This window comes from Ptychodera flava, chromosome 19, assembly GCF_041260155.1.
Source record: "Ptychodera flava strain L36383 chromosome 19, AS_Pfla_20210202, whole genome shotgun sequence".
Classification (NCBI taxonomy): Eukaryota; Metazoa; Hemichordata; class Enteropneusta; family Ptychoderidae; genus Ptychodera; species Ptychodera flava.
The window spans coordinates 37309289-37331775 of NC_091946.1; the positions used below are offsets into that span (position 1 = coordinate 37309289).

The window sequence follows — 22487 nt, forward strand, 5'->3', positions numbered from 1 at the left end:
GCGGAGAATGTGGAGCAGTCAGGCAACTTGAATTTTTCCCAAAGATTAGCTAGGGATGGGTATATGTACGTATGATTCGGTTGTTCTTGGGGAGTTTGATGATGATGAGAGTGACAACATATGCAAAAGAAATGACATTCGGGGCGTATTTTGAATTTTTGTAAGTTGGGGGTTGCTAGAAGGGGGCGGAGAGTGGGGATTGCAGACCAATGGTTGCATGGGGATTTTTTTCGAATTGTAACGAGTGAGAAGTTAGAGCAGCTATTTTTGTCTCCATGATTTTAATGTTAATCAAATGCGTCAAAAAGCATACTTACATTTATTGTAAAACAGTTCTGATTACGGCAAACTGGGCTGGTTGGACGTGCACCGTCGGAGTCCCTTTATATTGATATGATGATCGGGACGTATTAGTATTTTAGTCAATTACTGTACCGTAACTCTTACTTGTAGTCGTGGCTGCCACATACGTCGTATTAAAACTTCATTATTTGCGTCTGTATGTAAGAAGATGCAGAGAATCAAAGAGCGAAAAGCTGGGAATGTGAGCGTCAACAGGTTGCCATGAACTGAATCCGAGTGTGTTACAGCGCCACCAACCATGCATTATCTACGTTCATGGTCAGTCCCTTGCCGTATCTTGTGCAACACCGTATCTTGTGCAATATTCCGAGTACATGAATACGCACTTCTATCTAATCTATCAGCATTAAGCCAAAAACACACGCAAATCAAATACCCCGATCCTTGGTAGCACAAGAACAGCATCCAATTTCTTCCAAGTATGGTACATTGCGTTGATACATGTGATATGCGCATCGGGGACAGATAATCGGACTTTCAAACATTTACAATACATATTTTGGCTATCAGTACACTAGTGGGGTTTTCTTTCGAAGCTTTTTGTTTTCACCGGCTTATAATTGCGAAAATTGAAATGCTGTTTTTCCGCATAGGCTTAACACAGGTGTGTCCGGGTCGGTCCGAGTCAATTTGAAGTGTTGGGAAATATTGCGTAATTTGTTGCCCTCTTGCAAAATTTTGCACGGTGATCCCTCTTCCCGGAATGTTCAGTATTCCTAATCGATTTTGAATGAGTGCTGTAAAGTTTCTTTGAAGAAATTTTGGACAAAATTTTAAATATTTCTTTTTCTAGGCTGGAACTACCTTTAGGTAACATACGTGCGGATTGTTGCATATGGTCGGATTACTCTGAAAGTCGCCTTGATTATTTGAAAACTGATTAAAGTTAAAGCTTACACACATTTCCTCGAGCTCCACACGTGTGTGTGTGGTTTACATAACATCAGAAACCCCAAACTACAAATCGCATTAATATTGTTCACAGACATAACGGAAGTTATCACATACAGATTAGTTTAATACGCCGTGTCTCCAGTATAGTCCGTGCACTGCGTGAGGCGAAAGTGTTATTGAACCAAAACGCGTAAAAATATTCCCACATCACTACTAGTAATTTAAGTAGTACCATTAACGATCCTTGAAATTAAACAAAAAACGAAAAAAAACCCCCAAAAACCCGAAAAGACAAAAGCTAACAAATATTGAGTTTGAGGAAAGGAGTACGTACGTTGTGATAGAGGGACCGTGGTTGTACGATGTACAGTGATTCTACAATCTAGGCGCTAGGCGTGTCTACATAGGTACTAGGTACTGTGATAAGGAAATTTGCATATGCATAAAAATAAAAACACACCCGATATGTGGCATACAACTGCTATGCGGGCACAGGTCAACTTTCCGTGAGTCCTGGGACTGGATACCTTATAATTCCACGAGCTACTGAACTACTCGTTACGCTATTTTACTAGATCGTGGTAGACAAGTATCAGCTAGGGGACGATCGGTTTACCTCGTTGGTCCTGGAGTGAGTTATTTTCTGTGATCATCCGACGAACGCAACGAACGGTATCTAAAGCCACGGATTACCCAATTGGCAGTTTACAATGTCTGAGGTTGCGACCATGGATGGTAACATTAACAGCGCTGTCAGTCCCAGTCTAGATAGCCAGTGGGTCCAAATCCAGAAAAATACGTTCACAAATTGGATAAATGAACAGCTTCGACCAACGGGACAGACTCTGAGCGACATCAATACTGACTTCGAGAACGGTCTCCTGTTGATCAACCTGGTGGAAACTTTGATACAGTCGCGCGGAGCCCCGCTCCAACCGCGGAGAGCGAGTCGATACAACAAAAATCCCAAAAACCAAGTACAGAAAATGGAAAATGTATCGTATGCTCTGAATCTGATAGAAAAAGAAGGGGTGAAGCTGGTGAATATAGGTAAGTGGCAAACGCATTAATTTTTCCCCCATTTTGACCTTGAGGCGGGTTAATTATGTACGTCAGCGCAATGTGCTCCGAACAGAAAGTGATCATCGCATTCGACAGCGTGGACTTACGGTATGCATACGTAGGGAGGTGAAAGTCCTTAAACGAGAATAGTACTATAAACATGATCTATACCGTACGATTTGGAGATGTTTGTTGTTCGTGTGTAGCAATTTGTATAGGCTCTTTTGTCAAAACGTCTTCAATGAACCACTTCCTAAGTGCTGTACGCATTTTGGTCGTATAGCAAAAATTTAAATTGCACAAATCTACTCAAATGTAAGTTTTTACCATGGATGTATCATCTATGGTTTTACAATTGACATTTCACAGGGAATTGTGAGTAGCCGTGGCTCATTTATGTTTTAAAAATATGCAAATGTTAACGTGGTAGCATCAGCACTCGACATTGTCTCAGGCTGCAAGTCTGCACTTTATGAATGGGTTATTTAAGAGTATAAATGCTTCAAATTTGCTTTCTTTTTATCAGTGTTATATTTTGGTATGTAAACATAAAATATCAAAAAAGTCTGTCGTGTTTTTGCTACACAATTTCACAATACTAGTTTTCACCTTCAGTCCTCACCAGCTTACACAGCACTTATTTCGTGGCATGGTGTTTTATGAAAGATCAGTGACCCTGATAACCTTTGACCCGACTGAGTAACGTTAATATGTAATTATGATCGTATATTTATATATAATCCCATGGTATTTTTTTCTGTTTGACGTCATCGTATACGAGTGTTTTTCGCGGAGCCGTACAACTTCGAGCCGAAGGCGAGAAGTTGTGCGGCTCCGCGAAAAACACGAGTATACGATGACGTCAAACAGAGAAAAATTCCATGGGATTATATATTTATCACATGAACAGTCTTCTTATTTTTCTTTGATGTGGATGGATCAAAATTATTGTAACAAATTGCATGATTTTTATCGCGATTTTTAGTGTTTTATTTACGCGGATTACTTATATTTAATGAGTAAAGCGGTCCGTCACCCAGGAGATGTGCAAATGTTTACAGGTATACTTTCATTCATAAATCCCATTAAGCTAAAACTTTGATACATGGAATGGTATCTCCACCAATCAGACATACGGATTCGGTCACGTGCGCGTGTCAATCATTGTCTCGCGCTGGAGCAATGCCAGGGCAAGTCTGCCATCGCCGGGCATAGCTTTCACCGCGCTGGCGACTGATAACGATAGTATTATGAGTTATTTAGAATATTAGAATTATGTTTATAAAGCGAATGCAACGGCACGATCGAAACAGTAGTTATCATTCTTAGAGATGCTGTGGCTTTTAAATATCACAAGTTTACGGCCTTGGCGAGCCCGAAAGTTTCAGATCGATGACACACACAGTGTACGCTTGTAGGTGGGCACTGCCGTCACCGGTCTCCACCGGTGGCCATCTCAGTCGTCAATGTTTTCGTCATACGGACTTTGATATTTGCTGTAATACATATATCGCCCGTAGGCACTTCCCAATTTTGTTACTTGACGGGAACTCTGTTCTGTTGTGAGTGTTGTCCGAGTCAACTTTCGAAATGCATCGGATTCTACAGCGCTGCACTGCAGAGTTTACGCTACAGTCGACAGCTTAGGCTTGATTCCGATCGAGAAACAACGGATTTATTTGTGTGATGAAGGAAATTTATCGTTGTTCGTCGATATTTGGCGTTCTATGTCGCTTTCCCGAAGTTTATACAGTATTCATTTATTAAGTTGAACTTTCGTTGAGGTGTCTTTCGGGTTTATCGCCAATCGGGATCGCCAGGTACGACGTCGCTTGGCGATCGCCAGGTACGACGATATCCACATTAGCCTTGCAACTGGAACCATGACGTTACTGAGCCAAACGATCGACGGTATCATCATTCGATTCTTGGGAATAGTAAAGCTTTAGCGACTCGAAATTTCGTAGGGCATGCCTTCTATGTTTCCGTATCTGGATTTATCGGGTCACCTTTTTGTCAAAATGCCAACGGGCCAGTTCATGTGATAAATGCCTTTATCACATGAACTGGCCCGTATCTCCACCTGTGTGACGTACACCAGCACAGATAAGAAATCCATATTACCGCTGTTGTACGTCATCAACCGGAACTTTTTTCCTGCAATGGTACCGTTCGTACGTGCACGTCGCGACACAGACCGATTTGTCGTGATCGATGCCGTGCTCTCATGGCATTTTGACAAAAAGGTGACCCGATAAATCCAGATACGGAAACATGGAAGGCATGCCCAACGAAATTTCGAGTCGCTAAAGCTTTACTATTCCCAAGAATAGAATGATGATACCGTCGATCGTTTGGCTCAGTAACGTCACGGTTCCAGTTGCAAGGCTAATGTGGATATCGTCGTACCTGGCGATCGCCAAGCGACGTCGTACCTGGTGATCCCGATTGGCGATAAACCCGAAAGATACACCTCAACGAAAGTTCAACTTAATAAATGAATACTGTATAAACTTCGGGAAAGCGACATAGAACGCCAAATATCGACGAACAACGATAAATTTCCTTCATCACACAAATACTATTCCGTTGTTTCTCGATCGGAATCAAGCCTAAGCTGTCGAACTGTAGCGTAAACTCTGCAGTGCAGCGCTGTAGAATCCGATGCATTTCGAAAGTTGACTCGGACAACACTCACAACAGAACAGAGTTCCCGTCAAGTAACAAAATTGGGAAGTACCTACGGGCGATATATGTATTACAGCAAATATCAAAGTCCGTATGACGAAAACATTGACGACTGAGATGGCCACCGGCGGAGACCGGTGACGGCAGTGCCCACTACAAGCGTACACTGTGTGTGTCATCGATCTGAAACTTTCGGGCTCGCCAAGGCCGTAAACTTGTGATATTTTAAAAGCCACAGCATCTCTAAGAATGATAACTACTGTTTCGATCGTGCCGTTGCATTCGCTTTATAAATATAATTCTAAATATTCTAAATAACTCAAAATACTATCGTTATCAGTCGCCAGCGCGGTGAAAGCTATGCCCGGCGATTGCAGATTTGCCTTGGCATCGCTCCAGCGCGAGACAATGATTGACACGCGCACGTGACCGAATCCGTATGTCTGATTGGTGGAGATACCATTCCATGTATCAAAGTTTAGCTTAATGGGATTTATAATGAAAGTATACCTGTAAACATTTGCACATCTCCTGGGTGACGGACCGCTTTACTCATTAAATATAAGTAATCCGCGTAAATAAAACACAAAGCGCGACAAAAATCATGCAATTTATGACAATAGTTTTGATCCACCCACAGCAAAATGACTGTTCCTATGATAAATAATGTATTATCACATGGAATTTTTCTCTGTTTGACGTCATCTATACTCGTGTTTTTTGCGGAGCCGCACAACTTCTCGCCGAAGTATATAAATATTCGTAATATCCAATGATCCCTTTTGTAAAAGTGTGATGGTATAACGTTTTGTAAAAAGTGGATGTGAGATTTGTAAATAAAACTTTCTGTCAATCAATCACCATAGCAACAATATTTACACAAATATAAGTGAACCATTCACTTTGTTAGCATTATCTAATGTCTGTACATGTACGTACACACCCATTGATTTTGTTTCATTTCCACTCTGTATTATTGATAAATAACATTATCTCATGTTCAGCTTCAGGACATTATGGGATAGATTCCATAAATTCTTGGTACCAGCCGACAACTTTGGCAATCATGGCCATTCAGCCCAACTGGCAAAGTTTGACTTTTAGATGTGTCTTTCTATTACTTTTAGCACAGTCAGAGTTCAGTTTACATCAGTCGGTCAAATCTGCAGTTCAACTGAAATACAATCAGATGCATTGTAAGTTTGATGGTAAAACATTTTGTCATGATGTGTTCAATTATTTTTAAAGTATTTCCATTCCTAATAATTCAGACTACAAGTACTTTCAGGTGGTTAGTAGTCGTTTCAACATGTGTTCATTTTTTTAAGACTTGTTTCAAAGAATCAAAGTCAAAAACTAAAGATAATTGTTGTTACCCGGTATGATATGATCTGAAATGAGCACAGAATGTCATGTTCTAGTTGTGCTCTTTGATTTCATGCAGAGTCACAACAAAGAATTATAAGTGGACAATTGATTATATTTTGTAATTATTTAGTTGTAAATTTGTGTGGTTGTGACATGAAGCAAGGACTACCATCTTTGAAAAAAGGCTATGATAGCCCCATTGAGCATAGTTATTGTATACTTGATGCAAAAAGTTTTGTAAATTAAATTGTATATTTCAATGAGACATTTCAAGACGAGTAGAAATTTAAAAATTAATATTTTGAGGGAAACAACAGCAAATGACATTGATAAGTTTCTCACAGTTACTAACTTTCAGTTTGCCAACTCTCAAAGTAAACACTTTTTTTAGAAAGATAAGTGGCTTTCAAATCATACAAGTAGGTGTATCTCGATACAAGAACCCTTAGGTTGTTGATAATTATTACATATTGGTATGTGTTACTTTGATCAAGGGTTTGCCTCCAGACTAGCCTTATCTGGAAAACTTTGAGTCCAGAAAACACTGGGTGTGGTTCAGTTAGTGGTGATAATGGTCAGTGTGAATAAAATGTTGTTGTAATAAACCATCCAATGAAATAAGCGATGTGCAACGTACATACAGTGCATGTTATATCTTGGCCAATTGAACAGTTGAAAATTGTGGTACCATAAAATCTGAAATATGTTAGTGTTGTTGGCAGATAGATTTGATTACTATATGTTTTCAATCAGTTTAATGTTTTATTTACTTACAATTTTAACCAGTACATTTTAGAATGCCGAAGAGTTTGGTACAGGGATTATCATCAGTAATAAATCTGTGTACATCGCAATTCCACAAGTTTATTTCCATGCCTCAGTATTTCCTGATATGCCAGTGTTTTGATCAAAATGTTTCAGGCATGGCGCCTACAAGCATTTCAACAATGCTTCTATTGATTAGTGTCTTATTGCAAACCCTGGACATTGATTACAATTCAAAAGAACTCAGAACTCATGCAGAGTATGTGACCTGGATCAACAATTACTTTTCTTTGACCCCTGTGTAGTCTCTGTCATGTGATCATCATGTGATTGAGGGTACATAGAAAAGCATGGAACAACCTGTACCAGTGTCTTTTGGTCATGTCAATTGAAAGTTTCATTTTTAAGAATAATTTTGAAAAAAACATATGAACAGTGCAGTCGTGTAATTTGCTACAGAAGGATTTCTTGGCAGGGCCACTTTTTGATCACAAACTTAAAAAAGACTGTACAATTTAGTTAGATATGACCAAGACCATTGTGCTTTCTGATATCAGATCAGCAGGCTATTCGGTGTTGCCTTGCAGGTAGATTGACACATATAATTCTAAAAGTTGAATAATGACAAACTAGGGTAAATATTAGACAACAATTTCAATACAGCCGTGATATCTGAATGTGATTCAAAATTCCTGTTAATAGCATTTTTTGTTGTAAACTTTTTGATAAAATTGTTCTGACATGAGAGACATACGAAATCTATTGTAGGGTACCTGCAATCATTTTGCTTATTGACATTATAGTGTGAGGCAACATTTCATTATCACTGAAAGACAAATTCATGAACGTCAGGCCACCCAGCTGTGCATCTATACCTTGGTGGTTTTGTCAATGAGATGCTTAACTTTTCATCTATGTAGTGCCTATATCTATGCCATATATAGTGTCAAAGTTAATGTATATATATATATATATTTATAGTTTTAGTTTTAGAGTCGGATATTTTTAGTACGTCATTTCTGTGTGGTTTGCACTGCCACCTTTCCTACACTTTAATATGCAAATGTCTTTCAGTATAAATAAGCCTTGACGTTGTTTTGAAACAATACCCACACTTTGACCATTCGACTCCTGGTTTGAAGGAAAGCGGAGCAGTTTTCTGCTCGGCTTTTTTGTAAGTTGGCGCCAATTTTTATTTTTAACTTTTACACGTTTTCCAGTCTCTGTATGATTCAATCTTTTTAGCATGTGTATTTTACTTTAAGTTTGTCGTTGTTATTTTATTTCAGATGTTTTTAACCTTGATAAAGTGGATTACTCCCACGAAACGTCGGTGTAAATAAATTTTTATAAATGAAGAGCTTGGTGTCCTGAGTTGGTGCGTCTTGACCTGCTTGTTATATATATATATATATATATCTATCTATCTATCTATCTATCTATATATATAATAAATATATATATATATAATAAATATATATATATAATATATATAAACTTATAAATATAATGCAAGGACAATAGGAGGCTGTGTCAGAGTATTACTGTGTTATTAATGCTTTAATATTGCTCCCTTTACTCCAAGCCATAAATTTTCTGGGAAATATTGATTGCATAAGTGTAGGAATGCTTAGATTCCAAGAAAATTGTCACATGTCCGGTGTAAGTCATTCAACTGTGTATTTGTTTATGATGGAAATATGACTGTTTGATCCGTCCACTTTTTGAAGTGAGTAAACCACAGTCCCTTTGTAGAGGGATAATGAGTGAATGTTAGAAACTTCAGAGATCTAAAGGCTTTACCCATTTCCCACCACAGTTCTAGTATGATCTCATTGTTAACTTTGTTGCTTTGCTCAGAATAGGTGTGGGAAAGAATGCAACCATAGCATAGAATTGTCAGAAATTCTTTTGGATTGATTGAGTGAAACTGTTCTTTGTCCATTCTGAATAAAGCCAGATGCTCCTTTGTGATGAGGTCAAACCGACACAACTCCAGGAAGACTGAACTGTCCATAAAGTAAAGAAGGAAGGGTTTTTATATAGCCTTGAAAGTCTAGCTGCATTCAATGATTTATACAGACATGTGTGTTCATGTAGCTTCACACTGTCACAGTCAAAAAGAATTCATTAATGAAAAGCCATTGTATGGCTACAATTGTACAGTTTTATTTACATAGATCTTCCATATTGCTACTGTAACACTTACATGAAACCTATACAATCATGAAATGTACATGGAGTATTGGCCCATGAAATGTACGTGGGGTATGGCCCATGAAATGTAGGTGGGGTATGGCCCATGAAATAGGTGGAGTATGGCCCATGAAATGTAGGTGGAGTATGGCCCATGAAATGTACGTGGGGTATGGCCCATGAAATGTAGGTGGGGTATGGCCCATGAAAGTAGGGGGGTATGGCCCATGAAATGTACATGGGGTATGGCCCATGAAATGTACATGGGGTATGATAGCCCATGAAATGCACATGGAGTATTGCCCATGAAATGTACGTACATGTAGAGTATGGCCCATGAAATGTAAATGGAGTAATTGGCCCATGAAATGTACGTGGAGTGGCCCATGAAATGTACGTGGAGTATGGCCCATAGAATGTATGTGGAGTATGGCCCATGAAATGTATGTGGGGTACATACATGTAGTATTACTTTGAAGGTAGGCACTTTCAAGGTAGGCATGCTCAATAGAGTATTGTTTCATAATCATCTGAGGTGATGTAATTGATACTTCATTCATTCAATTTATTTTGATTTGAAATAAATTACAACCCTTTTCAGAATTAGAGCGCGAAGCCACTGCAGTGAACTGCAATAAAACTGCTTACACTAATTAGTTTCAGCTGTAGCCGTGGCCACTTTGGTGTTGAACAAGGCTACTTGATAAAGACCAAAAAGTCTGCTTGTACAAAGGCAAAACTAGCTGTGTCTGAGGCTCGAGTTGTAAATGAGAGTTTACGATTGGCACCCTGTGTTCAAGATTAAGATACAATGTAACATTACCATGCACTGGTCCATGTACAAATCTTTTTTATTTCAACTTCCCCAGACAAACTGTCTGCATGGGACATACAATATTGTCGACTTTGCCAGCTGGCTACAGCTGAAACTGATTAGTGTGAGCAGTTTTATTGCAGTTCACTGCAGTGGCTTCGCGCTCTAATTCTGAAAGGGTTGTAATATTATTTTCAACATTCAAGTTGTATGCAGGTTGGTCTGGCAATCTACATGTACCTGCACCAAGGTAATATGGATACATATTGCAGTGCGGCAGGTGTTTCAAGCCATGGTGGTGTTACAGAAATCCTGTATTGATGTGCCAATGTACATAAAATTACTGTTACAAAGTTGTGATGTAACTAGGAATTTATGAATGAATGTCGAAACGGAAGTGGTTGTTTAAATTTAAGGGTGTGTTGATTGCCGGTTTTAGAACATCTGAAATAGAGCAGTCTTTTTTATTGGAAGCTCTTTATTATGTCTGTTATTTTTCATCATTCCGTCATCATCAAAGTTTGTATTTGACAGAACTTGATCACTCTGAACCAAAGCTGAACATTTATTCCTGACAACAAGGAATCTTAAAGATTGTCACATCTTTGGCTGGCATTGGTGGATATACTACCAAACAGGTGGTTGTCCGTACTATGCCACTGCACACAAATTCCCCACAATTGTGATTTAAAGAGTGATATTTTTTATTTCTGATAAAATTGTTGCATTTAAATTAGATGTCTCTAGTACTAGCATTGAAACAGTTGATACTTCTGGTTTGATTACTGTTACACTCTCTTGGTTGTGCAGTAGATTTTTTCTGAGAGAAGCAAATATCCATGTTGTAAAAAATGTTAAATTTTTATACCTAAAATGTATAAAATATTTCTTATTTTAATTTAATTATCCTCATTCACCATGAAATGTATCTGTGAATTTCATTTCAATGCTGATACTTCAGCTGTGAGATACAGTATTGCAGTTATTGAATAATAGTAATTTAATGATCCATTAGCTGTAACTTTGGTCATTTTTTTTATTTTGTTTGTTTCTGTGTATCATCTGCAGTTTCTGGTTTGAATCCCTGAACCATGGAGAAATTCCTAATATTATTTAGCTCATAAATATACCCTATATGAGTATAATCTGATCCGGACTAGAATACATTTATCAACAATAACAATGGTTATTTCACATACACAGGCTGTGTTGGCAAGCAAGATCAGATTATAGTAAAATTCTATAGTTGATACGTTGAAACAGAGTAGTGAAAAATTAGTCAACAGTTACAGCTAATGTCCCTTTAATGCAAAAATTATAGTGGATTATGCTGACTTCACCCATAGCTATGTAACATACCTTACAATCTATACATACAATATTAATATTTTCCAGGGGTGGGCACTCACCCAGAACCCACTATGACATGTTCAAATGTGATCAGTCTCTTTGTCATCAAAAAGGCAGAGAAAGTGCAACATATATGACAATGCTCAAAATTTGTCATTAAGTTTCTTTGAAGTCAAATACATAACAAATGGCCCTTTTAAATGGGCTACCAAGTGTGATATGAGAATTATCAACACGACAAAAACATGATGAATGATGGAGACTCACACACAATGATTTCAAATATTTTTACAATCCCCAAAAAGCCTGTAAAGTAGGGATTTGGGCTTGCCTGAACTCACCTACCTTTATTTGAAACTTTCACAGTGAAAGCCGGGGGTGGATGCTTGTCCAAGCATGGATGCTTCCCAGGATAAATATTGTAATTTGTGAACAGCAATGATAGAAGGTAACCAGTAAGTTGCTGAAACGTTTGTGTTTATCAAAAAAAATAAAAATTGAAGTTTGAGCTCCTGGTTGCAGCTGCCTTTTTTTAATACATCCAAAAAGTACAATGCTGTGTAGTTGTCATTGAAAATTTCAAAATGCATTTATTCATGTCAATATGTTTTCACAGACATTGTAACGACATCAATTAGAGAGTGCATAAAATGCATATTTACATGTACATAAATGTTGCAGCTAATAATAGCTCTAATGATTTCCATAAAAATAATCCAACCTAGAAAGCTAGGTTTTACTGATATTTTTTTGTATAATAATAATATGATTTTAAAAAATTGCGGAAATTTTTATATATTTAGTGGTGGTTTTTCTTTGAATTTTTATCTGTAATTAATTTATAGGCATCATCATTTAAAATATTTTTCTTTGTTACATTTTAGTATTGTTCACATTTAGCCAAGTATCTATGGCATTGTTTTTCAGTCAACCTTTGAGAAACACATTTGATGGAAGAATTGTTTATTTAATTCTAGATTGGAACGATGAAAAATATATTCCCTGACAGTCTTAACATGCCACTTGTTACAGGTTTAAACGTCTGCACTGAATAATACCAGCTTGTAAAAATTTCACCAAAAAATTAATGCTTGATAGGAAATGATTGTGAGCTTGTAATCCTGCTTTTATTCAATAACTGTGTTGAGTGAATATTGAGTTAATCATTAAAAAACTCTAAAATCACATTTGTAAATACAGGGAATTAGTATGGATCTGCCTGTACAAATTTTGAATACAGGTAGCTGTTGTTGAACTGAGGAGTGTGCTACTGGACATGTCAAATCAAATACTGTGGGAACATTGTTTTTCTCTGTGGTGACAAAATTTGTCAGGACATGTGTGTTTATCCTTTCACGCTCAGAAGACTACCTGTAATTTGTATCATTTTGTTTGGTCAATTGTCCAAAATCACAACAAAATTTCAGGCCATTTTGCAGAAAATTTGGCAGTTTGCCAACAGCCAATGCTAGCATGAATAGTGCAGTGTAAAACAAAGACAGAACATGATACAATATTAGTGACACGTCTGCACCTCTAAAATGACAGCGATATGAGGTAATTTTTTTCCAACTCAATACAGCTTTGCATTTGTCCTCAAACATTGTACATATTTTTCAATGTAATCATTTATATTTTCATAGTTTTCAGTCTCTAAACAGTTGAAGCTGTAATGCATTGTCTATCGTCTTCACTGGAATGTGACTTATTCCCAACACTTGATGTTATCATCTTGAAGGAGTTCAAAGGTCACAATATGTACACAATGCCATACACAGTAGCTATTGTTGAACCACCAGCAAATATTTCAGTCATAAAGACAATGCTAGGATCACAGGTCTAGCTGTGATCTGTACAATATGAACATTAACATTGGCATAGTTTTGTAGACAGTCTATGAATATCACAGGAATATCAAGAGTGTCAGAGAGAATATTTTTGTTCAAATAAATTATTTGTATAGAGTAGATTATGGTAAAAATTAGACACCATGGTGTTTTAAAATGGTTTCAGGTTATTTGCTTATTTCCAAGGCACAATTTTGATGTGAAGTGGAGAAGAAACATAAAATACCTGTGTGCCTTATTTCCATGAAAAATTTATTACATGCACATAACAGCAATTCATCCCTGAATTGTACATGTGAAATAATTCTGTGGTATCTCACCAGCAAATCTAAAATTAAAACTGGCCCTTAGTGGCATTTTCCACATTCCACACTGATATGGACCCCCACTGATGCATACTTAAAATTTTAAATCTGTCACAAGGCAAAAAAATGTCACATTTTCCACAAATCAGCATATCACATTGTTATATTGAAAAAGTGTGCTGTATTTTTCTTCAGCGCCTGACAAATTTGAACGTTTACACAAAATCTGTTTTGGTTGTCCTGAATACCAGGATAATTGTAAATGGCGGTTCAGTTTGTGTAAATGACTAGAAAGCTGATGCCATTCAACAGGTGGCTGTGAATTGCCAGAGATTACTTAGCAGTGACGGGAAAGTAAAAAAAAATAATTGGTAATGTGAGACGTGAAAAGAATGAGCGGCATGATATTTATTTCACACGCTATACATACAGGATTGAAATCTTATCATGCGAATAGAGTGTTGATATAATTGCAACCTGATGTGTGAAATAGGATGACTAAATAAATATCCACAATGACCCAGATTTTTTTTGGTGACATATTAACTTGTACTAGTGTCACAGTAAAATTCTTGCTAAGTAAGTAACATTACAACAGATTGATAACTCAGGTATTTTGGAATAACTGTGTTGCCACAGTGCAAAGATACCGGTATATTCTGAATGATATTAGCACATGATGACATGGATGGTCACACACATCAGAGTTAGTAAATATAATGGGTTGGCTGTACTTATATCACTGAGACTCATCATGGTGTGAAATGTTACTGATAAATTTAAATTAATCACTACATGTAATGGTAATGCAGATAGTTTATTATTGATGTCACTTATCTATAATTTTGATGATAACAAAGTTGGATGATGCACAATCATCAACCAAAGTTCCACTTGTAAATTATCAACTTTTTGTAATTTGTTTGCGGTTCAGTCCCCTAAGCTCATTTAGATGGTTTGCTTTGTTGTCAATACATTTTGCAGACACTGGTATGTGATACTGTGAAATTTTGTTTCTGTGAAATATTGACCAATATATTTGTCCAATAAATGTTCATTGACTCCCAATTTGTGTTCTAATTGGTCCACAATAATCTGAATCAGCTATTAATTGGAAAGATAAGCACCTTGTTGTCTGGATTTGTTGTCTCATTTGTAGTTTTAAATTTTTCTAAAGGAAGGCCTATTTTTTACAATGTGCATATATATATAATTTAAGTTTTTTCTCTTTGGTTTTTTGATGTTTTTTCTTATTGTATGGGCCAAGGGCCTGAGACCATATTTAGAACTGATTTTGGAAATCCAGTGAAATTTAAGAACAAATTGTAAACGAAAGTGCTAAATCATTATGTACAGTGTAATTGTAAGATTCCAACTACCAATGCATAAATCATCAAATTTATTCTATCAAACATCAGCAAATCCAAAATGCCCCACACACCAAAAACTGCACTCTATGATACAAGACAACAAGCTGCAATCTCACAAAAAAATTGAATTCCTAGGGGTTGCCTTTGTGAAGTTGATACAAAGCATAACAGCAATTTGAATTTCCCAACAGTGTGACATTTATACAGACTCTTTAAAATGTCAGTGCAATAGATGGGGTCAGCAAATGACCCGAAACAGGTATAGATCACATTACACAGGTCATCTTTAAATTATCTGACTCTAATGAGATGCAGAAGTAAAGTGCAGCCAGTGAACTGAGTATCTCAATGAAGTAACTGTATTTAAGGTAATATGCACCTCGAAAGTGAAAGACTTAAAATTTTGCTCAAACTTTCCTCAGTGAAACTTTCAACCATTCTCTTACCAAAGCAAGAATAAAAATCAGGGGTCACCGTGCAAACTTTGGTACTAGAGAGACAAATAACTTGCGATTTCTCGATATTTGAAATCCAAAATGGCCGCCATCCCTGTGTTAACTGTATGGGAAAAAATACAATTTTCGATTTTTGAAATCTAAGACCATGAAAACTTTTCTTTCGCCGAGAGCTTCAAAATGAGCCCCCACAAGTGGTAGGTCAGAAGAAAATTGATAAAATTTGAAGGCCCGAATTTCTGTCCCCGAGGTGCGTTCTACCTTAATACAGAGTCAACAGGTGGTTTCTGCTGAATATGCAAATTCAAAATCTATCTGTAGGATGGGACTTTTGATTTATTTTAATTCCCTGATTTTCCATTCAACTAACCCCTTCCCTTCAAAACGGGAAATATTACAGTGCTGTAATGTGAATTGTGGTGGGTTTTTTACCCCATGTGTTTGAAAAATTGCATCATTTTTTATGAAATAGGAACTTTTATTTGCCAAACCATCCAACGCCGAATACAAGTCTCAGTAGCATCCAGGGTTGACCATGTGATGAAAACAATAGGCGTCATAGAATTTTGTTCATTGATGTTATTTCACGTTCTGTAATCCTTGAAAAATTATACTTCTTAGAGGGGTGGAGTAATTTTTAGTTCCTGAAGACTTAGTTGTACAAGTTGAAATCATATCACCCATTTGTTAAAGAGCAGGAGGGTGCATGTGCTATGAAACAACCTTAAACAACAAATCTTTTTATTTCATGTGATTCATACATGTATGGATGCTGTGTGTTTGTTATTAGTACCACCCCTGGTTCTTGGAACTTATCATTTTGAAAAACTGACAATTCATGTGTACTAACCCGTATCCCCAGGGCCAAAGTAACTGCCTAACATATTTATTTAAAAAAAAACACCAAGTCGGCTTCCCTTCAACCAGACTTGACAAAAAACATACAATCCTGTATTTGGGTCAGGTGGCACTCAGTTAGTAGAGCATGTCAAAGGGAGGTTTGAGTTTCCTGGTTATGCCAGTGTTGAAAACAGCTCAATGGAACTGTAAAGTGTTTGGTAGAATGGCTGATTGGATGTGACATTATGTAAATAGCTAAACTCTCACCTTACAAAACCACATACCTAAGTTTTGTTTGATAGTTCTCTCTGTATTATGGACCTTTTGTTTGGAAGCTTCTGAGTATTTTTTTAACCCCCAGGTGAAAATACCTCCTCAGTGAGGCAATCTGGCCTGTAGTTGACCCAAACACATCAAAGGAATAAAGGCTTACAAAATCTTCAAAGCTGAAATGCCTGTGTTACCCTCACAGGGTCACACAAGGTCACACAGGTATATATTTTCAATGGGTCTGACACAGGAACATATTTTCAATTGATCTTTAATAGCTTATTCTTGGACCTCATATGTCCCAGGGACCACTGATATTGATCAAGCTAAACAACCACCTTGGGATCAAATTTCAGAGTCTCTTTCAGCAGTGGAGTTGCATTAAGGAACTCAGAGAGGGTTAAAAGTCAGGGGTCGTATACCTATTTGCTAAAGGTGTGCCCTTGATCATATCTGGGTGTAAAATACACTTAAATTCTTGTTGGCTGTGTAATATGTACTTCAACAATCCACTTGGCAAGCCAAGTTCTGTACATTGAGTTTAATTCGTATGCCTTGCACTGACAAACAGGTGAAGTGTTTAACTAGTGCTGGACAACTTGGAATTATATAAGGGTAGCTTGAACACATGGTATTCTGTTTGTCCCATATGGTGTGCACTGTGTCAACAGAAGATTTTTAAGATCTCTAAAGAATGATAACTTCACTTTAAAAGTAAATGTGCCAAGATAGAGCTGTTCTGTTGATTGCTAGGTGTAGCCTATCCATCACTTAACTGAAACATAATCTTTTATACCATGACTTTGATGTCTTAATTGCTGCTTTGCCAATATTGGATGATTGACACACATCAGATTAAGGTGTTCATTGTTCTTCATTGTTTTGTGCTCATATGCATCAATTTTAGCTGTGAGATATAAAAATACTACTAGGCCCTTGAGTTTCTTTGGGGATATTGCATGTTAATTATCAGAGAATGGATGTACAGTTATATATCCTATTGCAACCATACAGAGTACCGGTAGAGTGTGTACAGAGGTGTATTGTGGGAATTTGGTTTTCAACATTGTTGTCTCCTGTTGTCTCCATTCTTGTAGTGTGCATAGTCAAGAAGTCAACTTTTGTGAACTTTTTTCAACCTAATTGACATGTGCATACTTAATGAGTTGGAATCAAGAGTGTTCATTGTTTAAGAGAGAAGTCAAACACTTATGGAATTTGAATCTAGTTTTCTCATGGTCACCTGTTACTAGTAATATGTTGTAAGCTTTGCGTGTTTGTTTTGAAAAACAAATTCCTTAAGTTGACTTTCTCCCCTCGCACCATATTGGTAGTACACCCCAAGGTTTAAGTGTAGTGATCCAAACATACCATCAAACATACCATACATGGTATTCTAAAGTCAGTTTTGGGATACTTAAAGTATTGACCTGTTCACCCCTAGTTCCTTGTGAGCTGGTCCACAATCACAAGTGATAACAATAGGTTTGGGTTAAACCATGGTGGTGAGAGGGCTAATGTACTATTTGCCTGCAACAGCACATATGGGAGACTGTGTAGCTTGTCATTGAAAGAGTTGCACTGAACTGTGCTGCTAGTTTTACTGAGCAATTTAAATTGCCAGGGAAGAGTGTATTATTAGTATTGTTTGTATAATTTCAATGGTTCATCACTATCTAAGTCACATTTTATTGCTGCAGTTTCTGATTGTTTACATTGTCTATTGCTTGTGAAACCAGGGACATGAAACCACCTGTTGAGTCAATTTTAGACCTGTGGTTGTAAAATCACTTGTCACTGCTGCATGAATGTATGAAGTTTCCTAAAGGGCAAGCAGCTACAATTTTTACTGTTTTCTCCTAATGTTTCAACAAACAGGAGAAAAAATGTAAAATTTCCATCAACAAAAATTGCATATTTGTACAGATATTGCCTTTTTAATAGATGATTTTGGTAGACGCAATGATTATTGAAGTAGCTGCCTTTTAGAATCACATCAGTGCATCAGAGATACAATACTCAAGGAAATCATTCCTTAGCATCACACAACGCAAGATAAAACCCAGAAAAAATAAAGGTTTTGTACTGAGGCTACGATTATTGGGATAAAGAAACTCATAACGTTGCACTGTGAAAGCTATTCGCAATTGTCTGTCATATTTTAAACAGGTTATAAATGAAACTGCTGCAGCATCTGTAATGTGGTTGTAATTAACTGTACCGTGGATAGCAGTCTAACAAAAGCAATCATTGTTTTTGTGTGTTCAGAAAGCACAATACAGTTTGCTGGTTTAAAGGCTTTAACTGTTAATGAGCAGCATTTAGCAATGCTGTCACACAATTCAGACCTTTGATTTCAAGGATAACATTTGCATTATGGGGACCAGGCAAACAAAAAGAGCTCAGGGCAGTTTTCCCATGGCTGTGTGATTTATTTATCTTTAAATGCCCACAAAATGCACAAGTAGGGTACAATGCCCTACATGTAATTGGTCAGTAAACATAAAATTTGGGATGGATGCATGTAGAATCCTAAGGGGGCTTGAAGTGTCTTTACTAAACATGGTTCACAGTGTGGGCATTTGTGTTGATGTGCCTACCTGTGTTATTTGATTGACAAAAGTACGTCAACAATAATGAAGGACTCAGAACAGAAATTCTTTTGATTGCATTACAGATCTTGATCACTACACCTTGAACCATTCAACCAGGCAAGTGCGCTTTCAAGTTTAAACGTGACCTTTATTGCGCAGTTTCTCAAGAACATTTCAAATTTGAACATCCATACACCTTTGTGTGCATGCCTTAATTGTATGCATCATCAGCTGTTTTGACCTCAGCTGTAAGACACAATTGCCACTTGAGTAATATACTATACCGGTATATTATAACCCAAACAAACACTATGTGCCTGAGGGTAGGTGACCATTTGCCCGATGTCAGGAGGGCAAATGTTATTCTGCCTAAGTAGTCCATTCTTTGGGCTATAATGTTTTTATTACACACGTCTCTTACATAGTTTTCACTCCAAATTTTTTTTATTTACATGCAAAGGACAATTATATGTGAGACAACAATCCGTAAAAGAATGGAAAAATTTTCATCATCAAACAGCGCATTGATATATTACTGTGGTTTATCGATTTTTTTTAGGCATAATTTACTACATTCTGTGGAATGGGGTTTGCAACGTTCGATATATGAGGCATGTAATAAATAACTTTCTTTACCCCTAAAATGTATCTAATGATCAAACAAAGTATTTTGAATTTCACTTGAAGGAAAGTGATGGTAACACTGACAGTAAGGTTGCTGTTGTTGTGACTGCATCCGCTGTATAGAGTGTATTTTACAACCTCTATGGTGCATTGTATTTATTGCCTGGTCAGAAGGAGATACCGTAAAGTAAGGTCACTTCAAACCTTATTTATGAATGACCTCTTTTGTGCTCAATTCATACCAACAGTGAATTGAATAAAGCAGTTACATTGGCTAGGTCTACCAATACGACAGTGAAGTGATACCATATCGATGAATAAGACAATCTGATGTAAAAGTTAAACTGGAAAGTTTCATTGTTATCATCTTAGATCACTGATCTGTCACAAATTACTGTAACAGTATACATTTTTACCCTTCTGTGTAACATTATTTTTACCCTTCTGTATGTAACAGTATTTTTACCCTTCTGTATGTAACAGTATACATTTTTACCCTTCTGTGTAACATTGTTATCAAAGCTTGAGAGATTGCAACATTACAAAATAATTGTAACATATTTCTAATTGAAAATGATGATGGTTTCACCTTGGCCTAGCACTAGTTTGGTAGAGATCATAAAATATTATTGTCAGACAACAACTTTCAACCAGCTGATATTCCAAAGTGGGCCTATGATAATTAATGTCTTTCTATTCCGGCATGTCTATTTTTGACTCACTGGGGTCAACCGTGTGACCTATATTCTGTAATGTCCATCATAAAATAATAGCGTACTAAGGAACAGATGATTAAATCTTGTAAAAATGTGAAAGTTGTTCACAAAATCAATGCTGTATTAGTCTAGAAGTAACAAGTGAAGAAAAATTAAGCAAGCAAACAATCTATTGAAACAGGTTTATGCTATATATGTTTTAAAAATATATAAATTTGAAATATCCAATCATTATTACCTGCATTCAAGATGTTGATATTATATAAACCATGGCAGTTGAAAGTATGCAGGACGTCTGCATAGTCACTTATGATTTAAAATAGAAAAATACTAAAAATCAGATACCTAGTTTCAATTCATTCTTGTACATCAACTTTTGTATAACCTTCTCATTGTGAACAAAGCATACAAATACAGTATATGGTCTGCTTGTTTACAGTAACTGTCACACTGGACATTTTTTGCCTTTTTTTTGTTCCGATTGTATCAGCTCCATTTTCTTGATCTACTACATGTACCTGCAGCATTTTGAAGTACCTGGTATTTGTTTTGTCAGTGGCGTCTATCAGTTTGTGATGTGCATTGTTGTTGCTGACATTGTCAACTTGATTTGGCAATTTAACAGTCAATTGTCCAGACCTTAATTTCATGATCAACACTTATAATGCTCGACACATACAAACAGTCAATGTTGAAAATCTAGCAGGTATTTCATCACATAGTTGGAAGAAGACCAAGAAACTGTAGCTGACATAATTGCAACAAAAACCTAAAAAAAATTGTCAAAAGTTAAAGTTACTGGATCTTTGAAAGATTAAAGATGCGTTCTGTCTGAATAATAATTTTTGAGAATGATTAATTGACAATCAAAATTGTATTGTGCAAATCTGTAAGGAAAGGTAAAAGCCATTTAAACTTTAGATTTATTTACAAATTTCCTTCCAAATTTATTTACAAATTTCCTTCCAAAATTATGCACTTCACTACCCTCTCACGAATCAATTTTAAACTGTTTTCATACCTGAGTGAATGTTGTTCAACAATAAATGCTTGCAGGGGCAGAGCACAGTACATGTACCTGTACCATATATTAAGGTCCATAAAACCATAACACAAGGTCACCTTTGGGTGGGGTACAATCTCTGACCTGAATTTCAAACTGCAGCCTCATAAAACTGCATTGAAATCCTGAAACAGCTTGTAAAAAAATATCGTTTATGCTTAAAAAAGTCGTCTTTATCTGTTTGTTATTTATAATTCATAAGCTGTAATACTGGTATCAATACATTTATTCTATTTGTAAACCCTTGAAATTCAAAAATACTTGAAAGTCATGTTGGAATACACAGGTGTTTACACAACTTTTTTTATAAATGTGTTCAATGTTATTGACAATTGCATTCTGGTCTGGAGTATTAGTCATCTGCCAACTGTAATGCTTATTATACACTATGGCTTGAGTCTGTATTCCAAGAGACACAGAAGAAAATTAAATAACAAATTTCCTAAAACAAAGATAACCAATTTTATACAGATATGTACATATTAGTGATAACTGGGAAGCCAGATGCAGTCATGGATCATGTAAATGATATTAATGCTGGATACATTGTTGCAAGGATGGTTTACATTGTTGCAAGAATGGCTACACTGTTGCAAGAATAGTTTTACATTGACTTGGCTACACCATCAAAGGAACTGGCACAGTTGAAAGTTTGGCACCACACCCCCTCAAGGACGATATTCTATTGTTAGCTTTATGTACCCACCCAGTACCCTTGCAGAATGCCGTCTGATATGACATTTGGCCTGTGACACATGCAGTACGTGTGCTGACATTGCCAGAGGTGGTTTCATTCACTGATAACTAGTCAAATAAGATTGAAATGAAAGTAAAATCTAATTTTTCTGGGCAAAGGATTTCATAATTTAACAGATTATTTCAAGATTACTGTGAAAGCCTCAA

At 36.6% G+C, this 22487-nt stretch overlaps 1 protein-coding gene across 2 annotated transcripts in view; it reads left to right on the forward strand.

The window, feature by feature from the left end:
* The first annotated feature begins 1709 nt into the window (after positions 1-1709).
* LOC139119447 (filamin-A-like) overlaps positions 1710-22487 on the forward strand; it is a 58832-nt gene continuing 38054 nt past the window's right edge. Inside the window, exon 1 of one of the 2 annotated variants that reach the window (XM_070683263.1) lies at positions 1710-2307. In XM_070683263.1, coding sequence (XP_070539364.1) covers positions 1968-2307 — 340 coding nt within the window. In that variant the 5' untranslated portion in view covers positions 1710-1967. The remainder of the gene's footprint in view (positions 2308-22487) is intronic. The other variant, XM_070683264.1, reaches the window with a different exon arrangement.